General features: G+C 40.0%; 1 protein-coding gene across 1 annotated transcript in view; it reads left to right on the forward strand.

Annotated features, from left to right (window-relative positions):
- The first annotated feature begins 3,075 nt into the window (after positions 1-3,075).
- The window catches only part of Psmd14 (proteasome 26S subunit, non-ATPase 14), an 88,459-nt gene continuing 70,766 nt past the window's right edge, over positions 3,076-20,768 (forward strand). The window contains exons 1-3 of the mRNA XM_059260550.1: positions 3,076-3,270; positions 12,995-13,134; positions 15,249-15,300. Coding sequence (XP_059116533.1) covers positions 15,253-15,300 — 48 coding nt within the window. The 5' untranslated portion in view covers positions 3,076-3,270; positions 12,995-13,134; positions 15,249-15,252. The remainder of the gene's footprint in view (positions 3,271-12,994; positions 13,135-15,248; positions 15,301-20,768) is intronic.

Here is a 20,768-nt window from a genome sequence, read left to right on the forward strand (position 1 = left end):
TCCTTTCTTTCTTTCTTTCTTTTTTATTACCAAGATAGGGTTTCTCTGTGTTAAAGTTCTAGCTGTCCTGGAACTTGCTCTGTAGACCAGCCTGGCCTCAAACTCACAGGGATCCACCTGCCTCTGCCTCCTGAATGCTGGGTTTAAAGGCGTGTGCCACCAAGCCTGGCTAGTTATTTCTTACTAATTTTTGGTGTAACATTTTTCTCTTACTTTCTCCCAGTTATTCAGACACGGTTTCCATTAGCTTTTGAACAAATTTGAAATGCTGTTTTAGGGACTTGAAAAGTGGCTTGGTGGTTAAGAGCACTTGCTGCTCTTCCAAAAGATGCGTTCTGTTCCCAGCACCCATATCAGATGGCTCACAACTGTCTGTAACTCTGGCTGCATGGGATCTGAGGCCTTTTTTGTTCTCTGAGGAACTTGAACAGAGGTGGTATCAATTCACACATACATACTTACATTCACATAAACAAAAATAATAAAAATAAACCTTTAAGATTTTATTCTGCTACTATAGAAGCTTGCTAAAATATTTATAAACATATTTATATTTATAAATATACATATTAATTAAATTTATAAACATACATATATGACGAGAGGTTTAATGACATTACCCTACAATGGAGGGGGGCAGTACCACAACTCGACACTACAGTCGAGTAAATAAAAACCCCAGTACCGGCAATTTGTTACCTCTTTTTGAGTTGTTGGCCAATGGAGTCATGTAGACCAACCCCAAAGCTTACAAGCTATTGTCAATACCCTTGGCTATGCCCCAGAGCTTGACGGTCTGACCCTATTGCTGACTGAAAGAACACAGAAAAACCAAGCTGGTGCTCACCTAGAAGCTCCATCCCTATTGGCTAACTTTCATGGTGCTGGAAGGTGCAGTGCATGCTACCAAAGGAGGAAAATAATCATCAGTGTCACCCAGCTCTGAACCTTGCAAACTCCAAACACAGCTGTCCCAACAACGTATGCCCACTGATGCAATAGCGGCACAGATGTTCGAAGAGTAACCAACACTTGCTGGTTCTATCTAAGGTCTGCTCTATGAGATGGAACCAATACCTAGCACTGTTAATGGGGCCGAGAACTGTGGCTAGACGGGTCATAGGCCTTAAGAAAGAACCCAGCACTGTTATTCTGATAAATGGATACAGTATTAAAATGACTCCTAGTAACATTTCTATACCAAGACATTACAGCGTATCTCAACTCTAATCAGAGAAGCTTCTTATAGCAGATGCCAATTAACACAAAGCCTCTCAGTGGGTCAATGTACAGAGACTACGTGACTGTTGAGTGCTCAGTCCTAAATCATACATTCATATCCCATCCCTTCCTCCAAAGCTCAGGGATCTTTTCAGAAGAGGGAGTGGAGAGATTGTAAGAACCAGAGTGGGTGGATAACATCAAGGAAACAGTGTTTTTTAGACACACAGGACAGTTGTACACACGAACTTATAGTGATGGGACAGCATGAGCAAGATCTAAGCAAGCTCAAGCCACACAAAATCCAGCACAGAGGTGATCGAGAAGGTAGGTACCAAATCCCACTATTAGCTAATGAGCTATTAATAGTTGGGCAACACAAAGTGGGCTAGATTGGGAGGAGAGGTTCCAAGTTGGGTTGGAAGACTGGGAAGGTTTGAGAGGGGGATGAGCTTTATGATTAAATAATATCGTTTAAAATTTTATATGTATGTGCGTCTGTGCATGCCATGTGCACAGTGCTCTTGGGAGGACAGAGAGGTCATTGGATCCTCTGGAGGTGGAGTTACAAGCAGTTGTGTGTGAGAGGCTCTTTGCGGATGCTGGAAAATAAACTAGAGAAGAGCCTCAAGAGCGCTTAGCTGCTGAGCCAGTTCTCCAGCCCCTGAAATATCTTTGTCATTTTTAGACAGGGTCTTTCTATGTGGTTCAGGCAGAACTCATATTCATGCCAATACTCCCTACTCAGCTTCCCGAGTGCAGGACCAGGTCTTAATTTTTTGTTTTTAGATGTATTTTAAATTACGTGTATGTGTGTGTGTGCATGTGGATACGTACCCATGTGTGGTGCACTCAAATGCCAGAGAGGTCAAATCCTTTGGAGCTGGAGTTTCAAGCTGGTATAAGCCGCCTGTCCTGGGTGCTGGAAAACGAACTTGGTTCATCTCCAGCTGTAGTGTGAACTCTTAACCGCTGAGCTTTCTCTCCAGGCCCAGGAACTCTTAACCATATTTTCAGTCTTTCTTCCTTGTGAGTTTCACTGAAGAAGGAGCATGATTCTGTAATCTGTTCTCTTCGTTCATCCAATAGTTCCATTGTGGGTTTTTTTTTTTTTTTTTTTTTTGATTTAGGAATGCCTAGTCTTTTAAGTTTAGAAACGTTTTAAAGATGAATTTTAGCACAGTTGAGAAAGTGGGAGTAATCTGTAAACATGGTGAGTGACTCTATCTAGCCTGGAAACTCTATCTAGCCTCATGGTGTGATAGAAACTTGACAATATTAATTCTTGGGTAACTTTGACTCTTGAAGATCTGACGTAGAGCAAAGATTAAAAAAAAAAAGGTAAAAAGTCGTTTATTGATAATTATGTAGAGAAATAAGTAATTTTGTCAATACTGTGAATAGCTGAACCTAAGAGGCAGGAACACTGGGAAAACGTCACTTTTCCTTGAGATCTATAATCCTTTTTAGGCAGTGAAGGCAAGAAGGGGTAAACGGGGATCCGGAAAATGCTGGTTTATCGCTACCCCCGCCCCCGTTTTTTTTTTTTTTTTTTTTTTGGCCCCGATTTTGCTTCTCGAGTGACCAAGGTAAGTTTAATTCAAGTTTTTATTTTCTGAGGAGGGCCACAATGGCAAAGAACAGAACCAAGGAGATTCTGGGCTCCACAAAGCTAACACTAACTCCAAAATATCCAAAGTTAACTCCAAAATTTCCAAACGGGGGAGAGCTCGGTGAGGTCGGCTGGGCGCCGCGAGTAAAACAGGGGGCGGAGCTGCCCGCCCGACTTCCGCCTCCCGGGGACTGGGGCGAGCGCGGCCTGCGCGTGCGCCGTGCGCTCCTCCCCCAAGCCCGCTCCACTCCCCAGCGGTCTCCAATTGGCGGTGCGGGAAAGGAAGCCGGGGAGAGCCGGGAACCCGGAAGTACTTCTCGGCAGAGGCCTGGGCGACTCTTTTGAATGGAATCGGGCTGATTCATCGCCGGTTCTCGGAGCCAGGTCCTTGTTGAGTGTGAGGCGCTGCTCTCGCCGCCGGGTTGCCACAAGGCCAGGTAAGGTGCAGACCGCGACCTCCCTCCCGACGGCCTCAGCCGAACCCCGAGGCGGGCCCGGGGAGGTCCGGGAGCCGGCCGCGCTAGGCCGCCGCAAGCCCCGGGCTTTCCTGAGTCACGTTGCCCAGCCAGGATGCCCGTGGAGTCCCGGGCCTGATGGGGAGCACCGGGCCCCCTTGGTCCTCTCTTCCTTTATCTCTGCGTCTCTGGCAGAGTCAGGTTGGGATGTCATCTCCTTGCAAACGTTTCTGCTTCACCCTAGCTTGGGAAGCTTTTCCCCATCAACTAGCAGACCCCTGTTTGTGGCCTGTTTGTGTTCGTCTTCAGTTCCCCCTGTGCTGAAAAACTTTCATACAGTCTGAGGAAGCAAAGGAGGGAGGGTGGACTGAATTTCAAGAGGGCGCATGTTTTCTTCATCGTTTGTCCTTTAGGCTTAAAAACCTTCAGAGGGGCATTGCTTTGAATCCTGACTGTTTTCAAAATAAAGTTTAGTCATTCCTGCCGTGCCATTAGTTGCAGTATCGCTCCTGAGTGCTGGTCTGTGGATTGGTTACATTTCCTTTTTTGAGTAGAGACCAACTACTGCGGCTGTGGGTTATTGGAACTCAGTTTCCCTGTAAATTGAACTCAGTGTCTGTCCGAAGAATAACGTCAGCATTTCAAAGGAGTCTTAAGAATTTTGTGACCGTTTGTTTACTTATTACTTTATTTGAAGACTAGGTCTCTGTACGTCTGGTTGGTCTAGAACTAATTATATACACCAGGCTGGCCTTAAACTTCCGCAGTCCTGCCTCAGTTTCCCAAATGTTTACAGGCTTGTAATCCCACTTCAGCACAGAGTGAAAAAAAAATGGAATTAAAAGAAGGATTGTAACTTGTTGGTGAAAACTTTTAATCCCAGCACTCGGGAGGCAGAGGCAAGCTTACCTTTGTGAGTTAAAGGCCAGCCTGGTCTACAACATGAGTTCCAGGTCAGCAGGGCTACACAGTGAGTCCCTGTCTCACAGCAAAATACAAAAACCCAAACACTAATAAAGATTTACCATAAAAGGCTTTAAAATTAGCAGAGACATACAGTTCTAGTGTGAACCCGCCCAGCACTGGGGAGGAAAAGGCGGCGCAATTTCCGGAAGTTTGGAGCAGCCTAGTCTGTGCAAACTGGTTATAGGCCAGCTAAGGACAGACAGAAAGACATTGTTTTCTAACTTCATATATAAGTATATGTGGAATTTTTTTTTTGTAGTGGTGTTTTGTTGTTTGTTTGTTTGTTTTTGAGATAGTGTCTCCCTACACAACCCAGGTGAACCTCTAACTGGTGTGATCCCCCTACCTCAGCCTCCCCAGTGCTAACATGATAGGAATGTGCCTCAACACTCAGCCCAAAAGTTGATTGTACTGCTGCAGACATAATGTAAGTAAAGCAACAAGACAAGCGCTTGCTTAACTATGTTGAAATTGGAAACTATGACAGAGTGTCAGTGACGAGAATTAATGGAATGGAGGTTTTCTTGCCATGTTAGCTCACTAAATGGTTCATTTTTAATGTTTGAATTGTATCTAGACAGACGGCTCAGTGGTTAAGAGTGTGCACAGTAGCGCACATCTTTAATCCCAGCACTCAGGAGGCAGAGGCAGGCAGGTCTCTGTGAGTTAGAGGCCAGTCTGGTCTACAGAGCAAGTTCCAGGACAGCTAGGGTTACACAGAGAAACTGTCTCAAAAAACCAAAAAGAGAGCATGTACTGCTGTTGTAGAGGCCCCAGGTTCTGTTCCCAGCACCCATAGCCTGTGACTCACAATGGATTGTAACCCTGTCTCTGCAGGTGTCTTCAGGTACCTGTACAAATGTGCAGATACCCACCCACCCACACAGACAAATTAAAAATAATACAAATAAATTATTTGACTTAAACAAATTGTATAGGTTATATATGTATAGATATTAAGATATACAGTGGCTCATAATTAACTATAGTTAAGGTATGCTTGGTGAAGAACTGAAAGTTGTCTTGGATTTGCCTTAAACAGAATTATATCTTGCCAAAAGAAGAAAAATTTGATGGCATGATCTTTTATTTAATCTCACCTATTGGGTTTGTGACATCCATCCCAGCCTCCCCCCTTGAGATCTTTGGTAATAATGCATTGCTAGTCCAGTTAAAAAGCTGGAATTTAACTTCAAGACTGGATTCATCATCTTTTTATGCTTGCCATATAAACCTTAGTATAGCACATAGATTTAGAATCATTTGAAAATCAGTAACAAGTAATTGAACCTTTTTGGTTTTCAGTATTACAGCAGTGTTTTGATATTCAGGGTCTACCTGGGAAAGCCTTACTTGAGTAGTGAGTATTCACACCATGTCTGCTTGTGATGAACTTTTCGTAGTCTTGCTGCACTTAGTGGAGAATTCATACTTTGCTTTGTGATAGTCTGTTATCCTCATCTGCCAAATAATGCATTAAGTTGAATGGTCTTTATTAGTTTTGGGAGAACTGTAACAGTGACAGCATTTATTGAGTACCTAGGATATTCCTTCCAGGCTCTATTATAGACACTTTCGATCTATTGTGACAACAGACTTGGCAAGGTTACATATTTTTGTAGAGGAACTTTAGGGTCTAGCGCTAGGAGAAAGTAGCTTGTTCTACATAATGTAGTGGGTACATGGTGAAGTCTAGATTCAAGTCTGAGTTGATTGGTTTTGGAGCCATTCTTAACTCTGTATTACTAATCTTTTCCTGTTGCATACTTAAATTTTGAGTGCACAAGGTAGTACCTTGCAAATATTTTGCTTAAATGTTATAATTAGTGACAGTGCAGTAGATAGCTGTATTTCTTCTAAGACTAAATTCTTAGTCTTCTAAGTGGGAATTGGAGTGGAATCTTGTTTTCTAATTTTTAAAGTATTGGTTCACTGAAACAGAGAGAGAGGGGGAGATAGAGAGACAGACAGACAGATGGGGTTGGAGGAGGGGAGAAAGAGTGGACAGCCTGAAGCAGTCAGTTCACTGTTTCTACCACGTGGTTCTGGGGCTCAGACTAATCATTAGGCTAGGCAGCATGCTCTTTCCTGCTAAGCCACCTTGCTGCTGGCTCCCAATCTTGTTTTTTTTTTTTTTTTTTTTGGTTTTTCGAGACAGGGTTTCTCTGTGTAGCTTTGCGCCTTTCCTGGGACTCACTTGGTAGCCCAGGCTGGCCTCGAACTCACAGAGATCCGCCTGGCTCTGCCTCCCGAGTGCTGGGATTAAAGGCGTGCGCCACCACCGCCCGGCCCCAATCTTGTTTTTAAATGTTTGTAATTCCAGTACTCAAGAAACAGAGGTGGTAGAATTGCTCCAAGTGTGAGACCAGCTTTGCCTATAGCAAGGTCCAGGCCATCCAGGGCCATGTGGTGAGACCCTGTCTTAAAAAAACCTAAAGGTGGAAGAAATTCTATTTAAAGAATTAAATTTTCACTTTTTCTGGTTATGATTCTACTGGAAAAAGGTAAGGAAGAAGTTTTTACCTTCCACAAATCAGAGAATAGAGAATTGAAGAAGTAGAGATGTAGTGAGATCACAAATACGGAGTAGTTTAAAAGGATTTACTATTAGTTTGAGAATATTAATATTTACACAGAAGAATGGGAAGTAAACCAGTGAATTAGGAGATACAATGTTAAACCTGAATGACTAAATACTTTATGATTTTATATGAAGTTTATGCATTTTTGGTATGTTAAGATCACTCGGAAAAGTTTGAAAGGTTGAAAAATCCAAATAATACAACTTTGAAGGATCTGCTTTTTATTGTTTCATATAGTGCCTATAAATATTTGAGAACTGATTTAAAGCTAACATGTACATGTTTTAAAATTATTGCATTGTCAAGATACTGCCCTAAGAGGTTAAGTAGATTCTTGTTTTCTAGTCTTTGCTGTAAGGGTTCTAAATGTTGCTGTGTATGTGATTTTATATTGGGTATGTAAAACACATCGTATTGTGGTAATAAATGTGTTAAGCAAAGTTATCATATCAAGGTGGAGAGAGGGCTCAGTGCTTAACAGCACTTGTTCTTGCAGAGGACTCAGATTCACCACCCACATGGCGGCTAACAACTATTTGTAACTCTAATTCCAGGGGATCTGACACCCTCTTCTGATCTCAGGGGGTACCAGGCATTCATGTGGTGCACATACATGTATGCAGGCAAAACACCCATACACATAAAAATAAATTAAAGAAAATATCAAAGTGAATCTATTATGACTGGGCTCTTATATCCTCAGTTTTTTGATAGGTGTAAGCTTAGTTTTGATCTATGAACCTTTTACATTGCTTCTATTTCTGAGAATTGAAGGTGTTTTCTTTTAGCCAGGTGGTGGTGGCAGTTCACACCTTTAACCCCGACACTCGGGAGGCAGAGACAGTCGGATCTCTGTCTGAGACCAGCCTGGTCTACAGTGTGAGTTCGTGGACAGCCAGGGATACACAGAGAAACCCTGTAAAAGTGTTCTCTTTTATATTATGGTGCACAGTTTAACTTGTGACCCTCTTTGCTGAATTCTGAAAGTGGGTGTCCCTGTCTCCAATGTGATGAGTTTATTTCTGAGACATAGCTGTGTTCTGAGGCCCACTAAGTGGCTCCAAAGTGAGAAGGAAGGGTAGCTCTTGTAGGATGGTGAGTGCTGATGAGGAACCAGCAGGTAGCAGTCCTGTTTGCTTATCATATGCCCGTGATTGTGTTGAATGGCTTTCTGTGTGCATTGACTTCTTTATTCTTCTAAACAGCGATATGAAACAGATGTTCTCTTTTTTTTTTTTTTTTTGGTTTTTCCGAGACAGGGTTTCTCTGTGTAGCTTTGCGCCTTTCCTGGAACTCACTTTGGAGACCAGGCTGGCCTCGAACTCGCAGAGATCCGCCTGGCTCTGCCTCCCGAGTGCTGGGATTAAAGGCGTGCGCCACCACCGCCCGGCTAGATGTTCTCTTTTTTTTCATTTTGTGGATGAGGAGATTGAGGAGGAAAGGTAATTGGTTGAGGAATACACTGCTAGTGAGTATTAGAGCCAGTTTGCATTTCTGGCACTATAGCTGCAGGATGATAGCACTTAACCCTTATATACTAAGAAAAGTGGTTATCATCATTTATCTCATCCCAGTGGACTGTTTTTATTTTTTGCACTTTTAGATTATCTTGCTAATAACTTAAAGATAAGAAAATAAAGGGATGCTGAAAATTATATTTGAGATGTTAATAAGGTGTGATGTAGCAAATTAAGTACTTATTCTGTATTTTTCTGATTTTGAAAGTATAGGTAGCTCAGATTGGCAACATCCTTTGAATGTAACTGGCTGCTCACTATTGTCCGTGCATGAACCTGGCATATATGTTTCTTGTGAAAACGAGTTCAGTAGGAACTGGAGGTATAGTTCAGTGATAGAATGCTTGTTTACCTAGCGTGGAGGAAGCTCTAGGGCTGCCCAAAAATCCTGAAAGTGTAAGCACACTTTAGTAGGACTGTGAGTGTGTGCGTACAAAGTAGACACAGTAAGATTTATCATTTTAACTATTTTTGATGTGTAGTTCTGCGGTGTTTAGTATATTTTCTTTGTTGAATCACTGTATTACTACCAACCACTTCCAGAGCTTTTCATTTTCTCACTTGTAATACTTTTAAAAACATTGACAGCTCATGATTTTGTTGAATGGAGGAGAGCCATCATATTTTCCTCAATTGTAAAACATTTTATTTTTAGATTTATAAATACCAATTAGAATTGACAAATGGAATTACATGAAATTAAAAAGCTTCTGTACAGGAAAAAAAAAGACTTATCAACAGAGTGAACAGACAGCCTGCAGAATGGGAAAAAATCTTTGCCAGTTATACTTCTGACAGGGGTTAATATCTAGAATATATAAAGAACTTCTAAAATTAAACACCAAAACAGTGACTCATACACACAGTGTACACACACCTAGACACATGCATAAATAAAATAAAATAAAATAAATGTTTGTTAAGAAAAAAGTAGCCAGTCGGCCGGGCGGTGGTGGCGCACGCCTTTAATCCCAGCACTCGGGAGGCAGAGCCAGGAGGATCTCTGTGAGTTCGAGGCCAGCCTGGGCTACCAAGTGAGTTCCAGGAAAGGCGCAAAGCTACACAGAGAAACCCTGTCTTGAAAAACCAAAAAAAAAAGAAAAAGAAAAAAGTAGCCAGTCAATAAATGGGCTAATGAGTTGAACAGAGTTCCCAAAAGAAGAAACACAAATGGTCAGTGGCTATTTTAAAAGGTTTTCAGCATTTTAGCCACCAGGGAAACAACAAAGTAAAATTACTCTAAAATTCCATCTTATCTCAAGCTGAATGACTATTAGAACGACAACAAACACTGATGAGAATATTGGGAGAAGGAAACTTATTCGCTCTGGTGACAATAGCAAAGAAATGAAACTGGTCTCACTGTCCACCAACAAATGAATGGACAATGGAAATATGGCCCATACAGTGGAATTTTAGGAAATTGTGAAGTTTGCAAGATGGATGAAACTGGAAAATAGTACATTAAGTGAGGTCACCCAGGCTCATAAAGACAAATATCATGTGTTCCATCTCATATGCTTATCTTCTAATTTTTATAAATATGTATTTATGTGAGATGGAATGGGTAAAGATAAGGAAAGTAGATGGGGACCTATTAGATGGGGAAATAGAGCTTTCAGAAGGGAATGGGGAGGGTAATGGAACAAACATAACATGAAAGTGGGAAGGGAATACTGGAAATGGAATGGTGTACATTGGAAAAGGAGTGATGGGATGGGGTGGGGGAACCAACCAAAGTCAAGTGTGTATGGAAATGCTGTATGTTTCAATTGTCTTCATTTCATCTAATAGACTTATTATATATTTCATATAAGTGGGATCACATGATGTCCCCATTGCTGTGATAAAAACACCCTGATAATAGTACATGAACTGGCTTTTTAGAACCTATTCCCAATGGTGGGACGCCTTGCTCAGCCTTCATCCAGTGGGGGGCGGGGGGCTTGGTCCTGCCCCAGCTTGGTGTGCCAGCCTGTGTTGACTACCCAAGAAAGGCCTTACCCCCATGAGGATTGGATGGGGGATAAGTAGGGAGGAGCGGAGGAAGGTGAGGGAGGGGTTACTATGGTTGGTATATAAAATGAAAAAGGATTTTTTAATAAAATAAAATGTAAAAACAAAACAGAAACAAAAACACTCTGACCAAAAAAAAAAAAAAAACAATTTAGGCGGAACTATTTTTATTTTACAAATTCAGATTGCAGTCCATCATCATTTCCGAGAAATCAGGGTAGGAATTTGGAGCAGGTAGACCCCTCACATCAACAGTTAGTAACAGAAATGAGTGTATGTCTCGTGCTCAGCTAGCTTTCTCTGCTCTTACACAGTCTGGGGCCAAAACCAGGGAATGGTATTGCTCAATTTCTGGCTGTGTCTTTCCATGTAAATTAAAGCAATCAAGACAGTCCCCCACAGACATGCAGTAGGCCAACCTGATCTAATTAATCTTATTGAGACTCTTCTCAACTCAGTGTGATTGTAGGTCATGTCATCCTGGAAGTTAAAACCATCACACATGACATACCACATTTTAAGCCTGGTCGTCCCCCCCCCCCCCCCCTTCCCATTCCTTTCTTGTGCTAGGGATTGAACTCAGAGTTTTTTACACACCAAGACAAGCACTCAGTGGCTGGGCTACATTTCCAGCCCTTCCATGTTTTCAGGTTCAGCCAAGTTGTAAGACATATCGTTACTTTGTTCCTTTTTAGAGCCAAGTAATATATATGTCTTGTATCCTATTGTATGTATGTATGATAGAATTTGTTTATTCATTGTGTGATGGGCATTTGGACTGTTGTCACATTTTGACTATCTTGAATAGTAATGCTGTTCACATGCATGTACATGTCTTATTTTAAAGACCTGTTTTAAATTTTTGTGGCATATATCTAGGAATAGAATTGGTGGGCTGTGTGGTAATTCTGTGTTTAAATTTTTGAACAACTGCCAAGTTGTTTTCAGAACTCCTTGGTTTTGAAAAAAATTACTTAGGATATTGTCATCTCAAGATATATAGCCTCAGATTTTGTTTATAGCAGTGTTTCTCGATTGAGAGTGATTTTTGCCCTTCCAAGGGACATCTAGCAATGTTTGGAGACATTTTTTTATTGTCACATGTTAGTCATTTCTGTTAACATTTAGTGTGTGGAGGTCAAAGCTACTGCTAAACACATTGTAATACATTGGACAGCCCCCCACAGCAAAATTACAGGTTCTGGATGTCAGTAGCACCAAACTTGATATTCTGACTTTTGACCTAGATTTTACTGTCATAGAGACAGGAGTGTCTGCTGATTTGCATTCATCTGGGATTCTGCAATAAGAATGAAACTTTTGCCAGGCGGTTGCGGGGGTGGGGGAGGGTGGGGGTGGCGCACACCTTTTATCCCAGCACTCGGGAGGCAGAGGCAGGTGGATCTCTGAGTTAGAGGCCAGCCTGGTCTACAGAGTGAGTTCATGGACAGCCAGGACTGTTAGATGGAGAAACCTTGTCTCGGAAAAGCAAAAAAAAAAAAAAAAAAAAAAAAAAAAAAAAATTCTCAGTGTTTATCCCTTTTCGATTATGGGTGGAAAATGTAAACTTCTAAGTTCCGAAGTGTGTTCAGAGAGGAAAGGAGGGAAGTAAAGACATAATAGTGTTTCTAGTACATTGTTTTCTTGTGCTTTTTTGTTCGTTTTTTGTTTTTTTTTTTTGAGACAGGGTTTCTCTGTGTAGCTTTGCGCCTTTCCTGGAACTTACTCTGTAGCCCAGGCTGGCCTCGAACTCACAGAGATCCGCCTGCCTCTGCCTCCCAAGTGCTGGGATTAAAGGCGTGCGCCACCACCACCACCACCACCGCCGCCGCCGCCGCCGCCGCCGCCGCCGCCTAAAGGTGTGGTCTCAAGGCAAAGTACTGGGATACTATGCCTGAGCTTCTTGTGGTTTTTGACAGGGTCTTACTGCGGAGCTTGGACTGCTTTCAAACTTGGTCTCCTGCATATTTTTGAAAGATAAGCCAGTGCTTTGGGCAACACAGTAGGAATTAAAGGATGATAGTGTTGTTACAATTTATTTCCCTCTTGCTTTTATACAGTTCTTAGCACTTTGCATTTTCTTATTATTTTCATCATAGTTGTGAATAATTAAAGGATGAACTAATTGCAAGGATCATGGAGGTGAAGTTTTCAAGATAAAAGACAAATAACACTAGTAGGGTCCTCTATGTACAAGTGTCGAAATTTGTATTGAACCTGTATACTGATTATATAATAAAGTGATTCTTATTCTTTTTAAAACCATAAGCAAATATTATTCTTAGAGAGACCCCAAGGGGTACTGAAAGCTATAAAATATCGGCCCTCAAAGTCAGGGGCAAAGGTGAAATACATAAACACAGTGTAACAGAGTAATCTCTATGCCCAATAACCACGTAGGTGCCAAATAAGTCCATGCTCTCAAGAAATCATTATTAAAAATCGGTTTTAGAGCTGGTAATATAAGAGTGTTTGCCTAGCATGGATGAGGCCCCCGGTCCAGTGTCCAGCATTGGGAGAATGTTGACTTTTAGTTCATTTGCAGGACTTTGCTTCTTTTAAAGATTCTTTTGGGGGAAGATATAAAATGTTCTCAATTCTCAATTAAGTACCTTTCTTTTTTAGGAGAGAAAGAGGAAAAAAAAAAAAAGACTACTTGTGAAAAATTATACCTGCCAGAATTAGCAAGAATTGGAGTTAATAAGAAATTTGTCAAATTCAACAAATTGAATCCCAACACCATAAGAGTTATAGTTGCTGACCAGGTAAGGTTTAAGAGTATTTTACCTTTAACTGATGTTTTAAGATCTGATAGATGCTATGTAAATGTATTATTTTATAACAGGCATCAAATTATGAATATGTGTGATAACCAGATTTTAAGAAGTTGTGTGATTTAGAATATTTATCAATATATTTCATTTCCAAATGTTAGTATTTTTATAAAACGTGTTCATCTTAAGAGTTTTAATTTGTTAAATATCTTTTCTTGTTTGCTGAAACATCTAATTTTGTGAAAAACACAAGTTTGACCTGCCAGATTTTCTTCCCCTCTGCTCCCACATCGCTCATGTATATTCACAGCATCTGGAGTCTGTAATATCAGAAGCAGCACAGAGGAAGTAGATAAACCAACACAGCTGGGGTTGACTCTGCCTAGGATGAGGCTGTGTATGTGTTCTGAAGGGGATGTTGCCACCCCCCCCCCCCATGCTTCTTTAGTTTGTGAGCCTGAAGTGGTCCAGAAGAATTTTTCTTTAGAAATACATTTTAGAGAAAATATCTTTAATATTTTAAAATTACAAGATTGCTTAAAAGGGATTGTACTGAATGACTATTTGAGGAACTTGATGGAGGTGTTATTTGTAATTATAATTAGACAGATAAGTATGGTTGTGAAGATTAGATTTTGTCTGAAATATCAAATTTTCTTGCCTTTTCATTTGTACAGACGAATTTATCTGTTGTGAATCTCATAGACCTGTTGTGTGAAAGAAAAAGTCAGACAAAAAAAAAATCTGTGATTCTGTTTTTATACAATTTGAAAATAGCAGAACTATTCTGTACCGTGAGAAGCCAGAATCCCACCTGTCTGGAATGGTAGGGACTGGAAAGGGCTTCCGAGGTATTTCCTGTGGCTTTTTAATGTAGCTGATGGCTTCATCAACCACTGTTCTCACTTTGTGACGTGTCCTCGGCCTCATCATTTGTGTGCCTTTCTGTGTGCAGACTTGAATAAAGTTTGTGGTGTTACGATTATTAAATATTACCGGATTAAGTTGTTACCAACTGGTTCAGCAAACATAATTAGGCAGAATTGTAATGATTTAATTGAGGTTTAGTTTGTAACAGTTCTAATTGGTAAAGTGTGAACAAAAATTCCTAATCTCTTAACGCTTGGTTTATATTATAATTTGTGATGATCTAAGTATACACTTAATAAGAAGATGAACTTTAAGGCACAGTAGTAGTTTTTAAGTAAAAAAAGTTGCTTTGTTTTCATCTTTATATACTTAGTTATACTGCTATTCTTGAATAATTTGATTCCTTATTCTGTATCCAAGGCCATGCAAGTACAACTGCCATTTCTTTTCTGTTTCTTTTGTGAGCTTCTTGTGCTTATGAATATCTTCTTTAGTTATTCCAGATGCTGAAGATAAACTGATATCTCCAAGTTGTAATAATTAACTCTGAAATTGTGATTGAGAATAGCAGCTGTGAAGGGAAGTGTATCTCTACAGCATCTGAAATAAGTGTATCTACGTAGGTTCTAGAACACTATCTTAATGCATTTAATGTGTACTCTATAGTATTTTCTTTTAATATAATGAGTTCATTTTTAAAAAGCCTTTGATGCTAATTCAGAGATCCGTAATCCACTCACAATGTCTTTCACATGTAGTTTTGATGATAACTGACAAGCTGTAAGTTAATTAGCACAGCACTTACTAATGAGGATGTTAAAATTTAATTTAAAAGTGTAGATTTTTATTTGTACACTCTGAGCAAATTGAAGGAAATTCAATCATACATATGATAAGCATTTGGGCACTTCCCCCCAATCCAGGTGCTTTATTAGATAACAATAAGAAAATATAATTAACTTAAGGATAGCAAAGTTTTGAAAGTATGCTAAGATTGCTTGTCTTTAAAACTGGGGATAACCCAAAACCAAAGCAGTGAAATAAGGTCTGTTAATTAGCATGGAAGACAGCTTCTTGAATTAATATGTGGTGTTAATTAACAGGAAGTCTGATGTTGTGTTGTAATTACCACCAATATTTTTGACATACTGAGTGACTGAAGGTGAATTATATAGATAGCAATTGAGTAAACACTTTTGTGCTTAGGAACGTTTTCCTTTGTTTCTGTTTTCTAGAAATATGGACAGACTTCTTAGACTTGGAGGAGGTATGCCTGGACTGGGCCAGGTTAGTATACAGACTGTTTCTTAGTGTGTAAGCAACAAGCTTTTTATGTAGTTATCCCAAGAGAAAGAACCAACAGACCACCTTCTGGTAAGGGGCACACCTTACTGGTAGTGGCTGAATCGCAACATGAGGTAATACTGGAAACATTTTTATCTTTTTCTCCTGGTAATAAGAATTTTTTGTTGTTCAGTTGTTTGGTTTAAAATGTTGGAATATGTGAACTTATAAAGTTGCCTTTTCAAATAAAACAGCAACAGCAGCCGGGCGGTGGTGGTGCACGCCTTTAATCCCAGCACTTGGGAGGCAGAGCCAGGCGGATCTCTGTGAGTTCGAGGCCAGCCTGGGCTACCAAGTGAGTTCAGGAAAGGCGCAAAGCTACACAGAGAAACCCTGTCTCGAAAAACCAAAAAAAAAACAACAGAAAAAAACCCTGAAACTTAAAACATATTATTTTTGAGTTTATCATATTAACTTTTTAACATTACACATGAAAAATATAACATGGCATACTTTTTATGGATCAGAAAATGAATCAGTCTTAACTCTAAACTTCTGCTAGTAATTAGAATACTATCTTTGGTGAATTGATAATAGCTAATTTTTCCTTTAAGTTTGATATTTTTGTGCTTTCTTTTTATACTGTTAATTAAAATGAAGTGCTTTTTCTGTTGTTTTAATATCTGTTTAATATTTATTTTAATAACAAAAATATTTATTTTGTTCAGTGCTACTGGGTAGGTGATTTCTGGATAAGTTTCTGTTAGAAGGTCTGTTTGCCTCTAGCTGAAGAGGTATTTCTCTTTTGTTGTGTTGAGACTCAAGTCCAGGCTCACACGTGCTCTGTCACTGCTCACCACACCCAGGCTTTGCCTCTAAGTTCTGACTATAGTTCTGGTTATCCATTTCCTTAATTAATGAAAGGTTATTAGGTGTCATTCTCTTCCTATAACTCTAGTCTCTTAGTTCCCAGCTTTCCCTCATTTCTATATTACTATTAGTATTTTGTCTTTTTTTGTTCAAATTAAGCTGTATTTAGAGGGAGAAACACAGTTTTGAGACTTAATAAATGTTTTTTTGTGTTTTAAAAGCACCCTATATGATCTCTTAGTCCTGTCATGGTTTGAAACTGATAAAGACTTTTAGAAGATGCCAGCTTTTTGTTATTCTTGATTGTGTGTTGAAGCAGACTTAGTTTTCATTTATTTTTGTTCGTTGGGAGTATTTCTCATGCTTTATCGTGAGCCAGATTCATCATGAGACTTCATTTTCTTTTTTTCTTTTTTTTTGTTTTTTTTTTGTTTTTTTTGAGACAAGGTTTCTCTGTGTAGCTTTGCGCCTTTTCCTGAATCTAGCTCTGTAGACCAGGCTGGCCTCGAACTCACAAAGATCCACCTGCCTCTGCCTTCCGAGTGCTGGGATTAAAGGCATGCGCCACCACCGCCCGGCGGACTTCATTTTCTTTATCTGTGTAATTCACTCTCTGTCATGGAGGTACTATAAATTCATGTGCAAATTATGAGACATTGCCTTAGCGAAATTCTTAACTGAAGGTTGAGTCATATCTCAATACCAAAATAACTTTCCTTAATTATTAGATATGTTATTTATTCATATTATAAATCTTCTCTGAAAAATTGTACATGAAATAGTGGCCACATACTGAGTTACATTGTTTTACAGCCATCTCTGCACACCTTTCTAGACTGGAAAACTCAGTGTTTGCTAAGTGAGCTCTCTTTTGTTTGTGATTTTTATTAGTTAGCCTCAGGCTCCTAGGTTTGTGTGTTTGTTGGAACTTCAGTATGTGTTACTAGAGAACCTCCTATTTCATGTATTTCCTTTCTCCGGTTAGATGGCAAGCTCTCAGAATAATGTGGAGGAGTCCTTTTTGTGCTATCTCTTTTTTCAAATACTAGGTGATCAGTTCTTTCGTTTCTCTCTTAAATTTTACTCTTGCTCACTTCCTGTTGGGAATGTTGCAGAGCAGTTCAAAGTATAACCAGGAGTTAACATCAGACTACAAATTATGGGCTTCGTCCTCAACAAAATCGCTTGACGTTAGAGGCTAGCTATAGTGCAGGTGTTTCCAAGTCACCCATAGTTTGGCCCACTAGTCCTCAGGACCACTCAGCTTTGATAATTTACTAGAAAAACTTACAGACCTGAAGGTACTGTTCTTAGAGTTTTGTTGTCATGGGTAAAGATCAAGAGAATCATCTAAAAGCAGGGCTTCTGTGTCTTACGTAATCAAAATGTGTCACTGTTTTGCAAGTCTGTGAGTACACCAGCTAGGAAGCTCCATATGCTTCAGTGGGCCCTAAGTGAAGGCATTCATTGAAATCTCAGTACCTGTGCTGGTTGATTAAGCCATTGACCAAAACTGAGCCTAATATTCAGCTCCTATCTCTTCCTCAAAATGGGTCACCCTCAAAGATCCCATATTTACATCATATAGTTGATCTTGTTTGGTCTTTGAGGCCATGTAAGAGTCATTAAACAATCAGTTACTACCATAGCAAACACTGTCTTTAGGAAATCCCAAAGACTTTTAGGCTTTGTGCTGAGAACTCAAAGAGCCAATTATATAGCCAAGATTTGTTTTCAATCTTAACCTGATTATTTATATGGGAATAATTCAGTATTTTGTCAGAATGTTTTTTGTGCTCTTATTTAGTGCTAGTTGTTTTTTTTTTTTTTTTTTAAATTGTGGTGTTGGGGATTGAACCCAGGGCCTTTGGTATGACAGGCGTGCTACCACTAAGTTACAGCCCCAGTGCTGATGCTGATTGTTTTCTTTTCTTTTAAGATTTATTTATTTATTACACATACAGTGTTCTGTCTATATGCCAGAAGAAGGAACCAGATCTCATTGTAGATGGTTTTGAGCCACCATGTGGTTGCTGGGGATTGAACTAGGGACCTCTGGAAGAACAGCCAGTGCTCTTAACCTCTGAGCCACCTCTCCAGCCCGCTGATCGTTTTCTTATTCCCTACCAATCCAATATTAGGCTTGGAATCATTCATCACCTCTGGCTCTGTATTAGTTAGGGATTCCATTGCTGTGAAGAGACACCATGACCACGCAGCTCTTATAAAGGAAAACATTTACTTGTGGTGGCTTGCTTACAGTTCAGAGGTTTAGTCCATTATTGTCATGGCAGGAAGTAAGGCAGTGTGTAGGCAGACATGGTGCTAGAGAAGGAACTAAGAGTTCTTACATCTTGATCCCACAGGCAACAGGAAGTGGTCTGTCTCACTAGATGTGGCTTGAACATATATATGAGACCTCAAAGCCTGCCTCCATAGTGACACACTTTCTCCAACAATACCACAGCTATTTTATAAGGCCACACCTCCTAAGAGTGCCACTCCTTTTGGGGGGCCATTTTCTTTCAGACCACCATCGGCTCATTCAGTCTTTCTGAACTCCCCTTCCACATAGCTCCCTGATCCTTGAAGGGAGGGGTGTGATGAAAACATCCTGTTTAGGACTGAATGCTCCCAAACCTCTCATTCTTTGTACATTGTCTAGTTGTAGGTTTCTATGTTAATTCCCATCTTCTGCAAGAAGCTTCTCTGATGTGGCTTGAGTAGTTCATTGATTTATGCGTGTAGCAACATGTCATTAGGAGTCATTTTATTGCTATGTTCCTTTAGCAAAGTAATATTAGGTTTTCCCCTAGGCTCATGACCTATATCTAGTCTCAGGTTCTTGACCACTTTAGCATTGTTAGATATGAATTCTGTCTCATAAGCTGATCCTTAAGTCCAAGCAATAAGTGGTTGGTTACTCCTGTGAGATTTGTGCCAGTATTGCACCAGTATATTTTGCAGGATGGCCATTATTTTAGTCAGCAGGGTTGGTACTTGGGTGATATTGATAATTACCTTTCTCATTCAGTAGCATGCAGACTACCTTCTAGTACCCACTGAATGCTAGTCCGTGGGGGTGAAGCTTTTAGTTAGGCACCAAGTTCTCTGTCTTTAGTGATGTAAGTAAGTATTGTCTTCAGTAGTAGACCTTACCTTCAGGTTGTAGAGAGCAACCAATAGCCTTGACAATAGCTTGTGGTGTTTAGGGGTTTCGGTGACCCCTTTGGCCAGTGACTCAAAATCCAATCCTGGCATTGGAGGTTTTACTTTATTGCATAAGATGTTTATGTGGGACATTATTTATTGCCCCTATTATTTGGTGGCTCCATCCAGATTATCCTCGTATATGTATGTATTAGGAAGCTTCTACAGGTGTTTCAAATGGCCTTTGGTGTTAGTCATCCCTCCCCAAGATCCCCTTTTCTCATATTCCTCTCCCTATGTAATCCTTCTGTTCTAGTTTCCTCTTTGTCTCATCATAACAATATATTATTCTATTTCCCCTTCCTTGGGAGATGCTGTCCTATCCCCTAGTCCTTTACTCTATATCTAACCTCTGTGGTTATCAGGATTGTAATACAAATATTGAAAGCTAACATCCACATATAAGAGAAAAATCCATTTATTAGTTACTGAACGTTGAGGCTGTTTCCAATTTTTGGCTATTATGAACAGAGCAGCAGTGAACATGGATGAGCAAGTGTCTCTTTGATAGGACGTAGAGCCTTTTGGGTGGATGCCCAAGAGTAGTGTAGCTGGATCTTGAAGAAGATGGATCCCTAGCTTCCTGAGGAGCCACCACACTGATTTCCGTATTAGCAGTACAAGTTTGCGCTCCCACCAGCAATGAATAAGTGTTCCCCTTTCCCTGCATTCTCACCACCTTGTGCTGTCATTTATTTTATTGATCTTGGTCATTCTGACTAGGGTTAGATGAAATCTCAAAGTAGTTTTAATTTGCATTTTCCTGATGGCTAAGGATGTTGAACATTTTAAGTGTTTCTCAGCCATTTGTGTTTCATCAGTTGAGAATTTTCTGTTCTGGACTCCATTTTTAATTAAGTTATTTGTTCTCTTGGTGTTCATTTTTCTTTATATATTCTAGATGCTAACCCTCTTTCAGGTATAGAATTGATTAAGATCTTTTTCCATTCTGTAGGCTGCTGCTTTACCTGCATGTTGGTGTCCTTTGCTGTAAAGAAGCTTTTCAGCTTCATGAGGTCCCAGTTATTAATTACTGTTCTTAGTGCCTGTGCTGTTGGTTTCCTCTTTTCCTGTGGCAGTGAGTTCAATACTGTTCCTCACTTTCTGTTCTAAACATAATCAGCTTCAGGGAAACTTGTCTTATATTGAGGACCTTGATCTATTTGGAGTTGAGTTTTGTGCAGGGTGAGAGAGATGTATTATTTTCATTCTTCTGCATAAAGCCATCCAGTTTGACCACCATTTGTTGAAGATGCTGTCCAGAATAGATTTATGTATGTATGAGCACTTGGTTTATAATATAGGTGGTATTACTGGCGAAACAGAGGGCCTAGTCAGTAAAGGCTGTTGAATTAAGTGGCTTTCAGTTTTTGGGGAAATGAAAATTGGAT

This window comes from Peromyscus eremicus, chromosome 4 (assembly GCF_949786415.1).
Source record: "Peromyscus eremicus chromosome 4, PerEre_H2_v1, whole genome shotgun sequence".
NCBI classification, from domain to species: Eukaryota; Metazoa; Chordata; class Mammalia; order Rodentia; family Cricetidae; genus Peromyscus; species Peromyscus eremicus.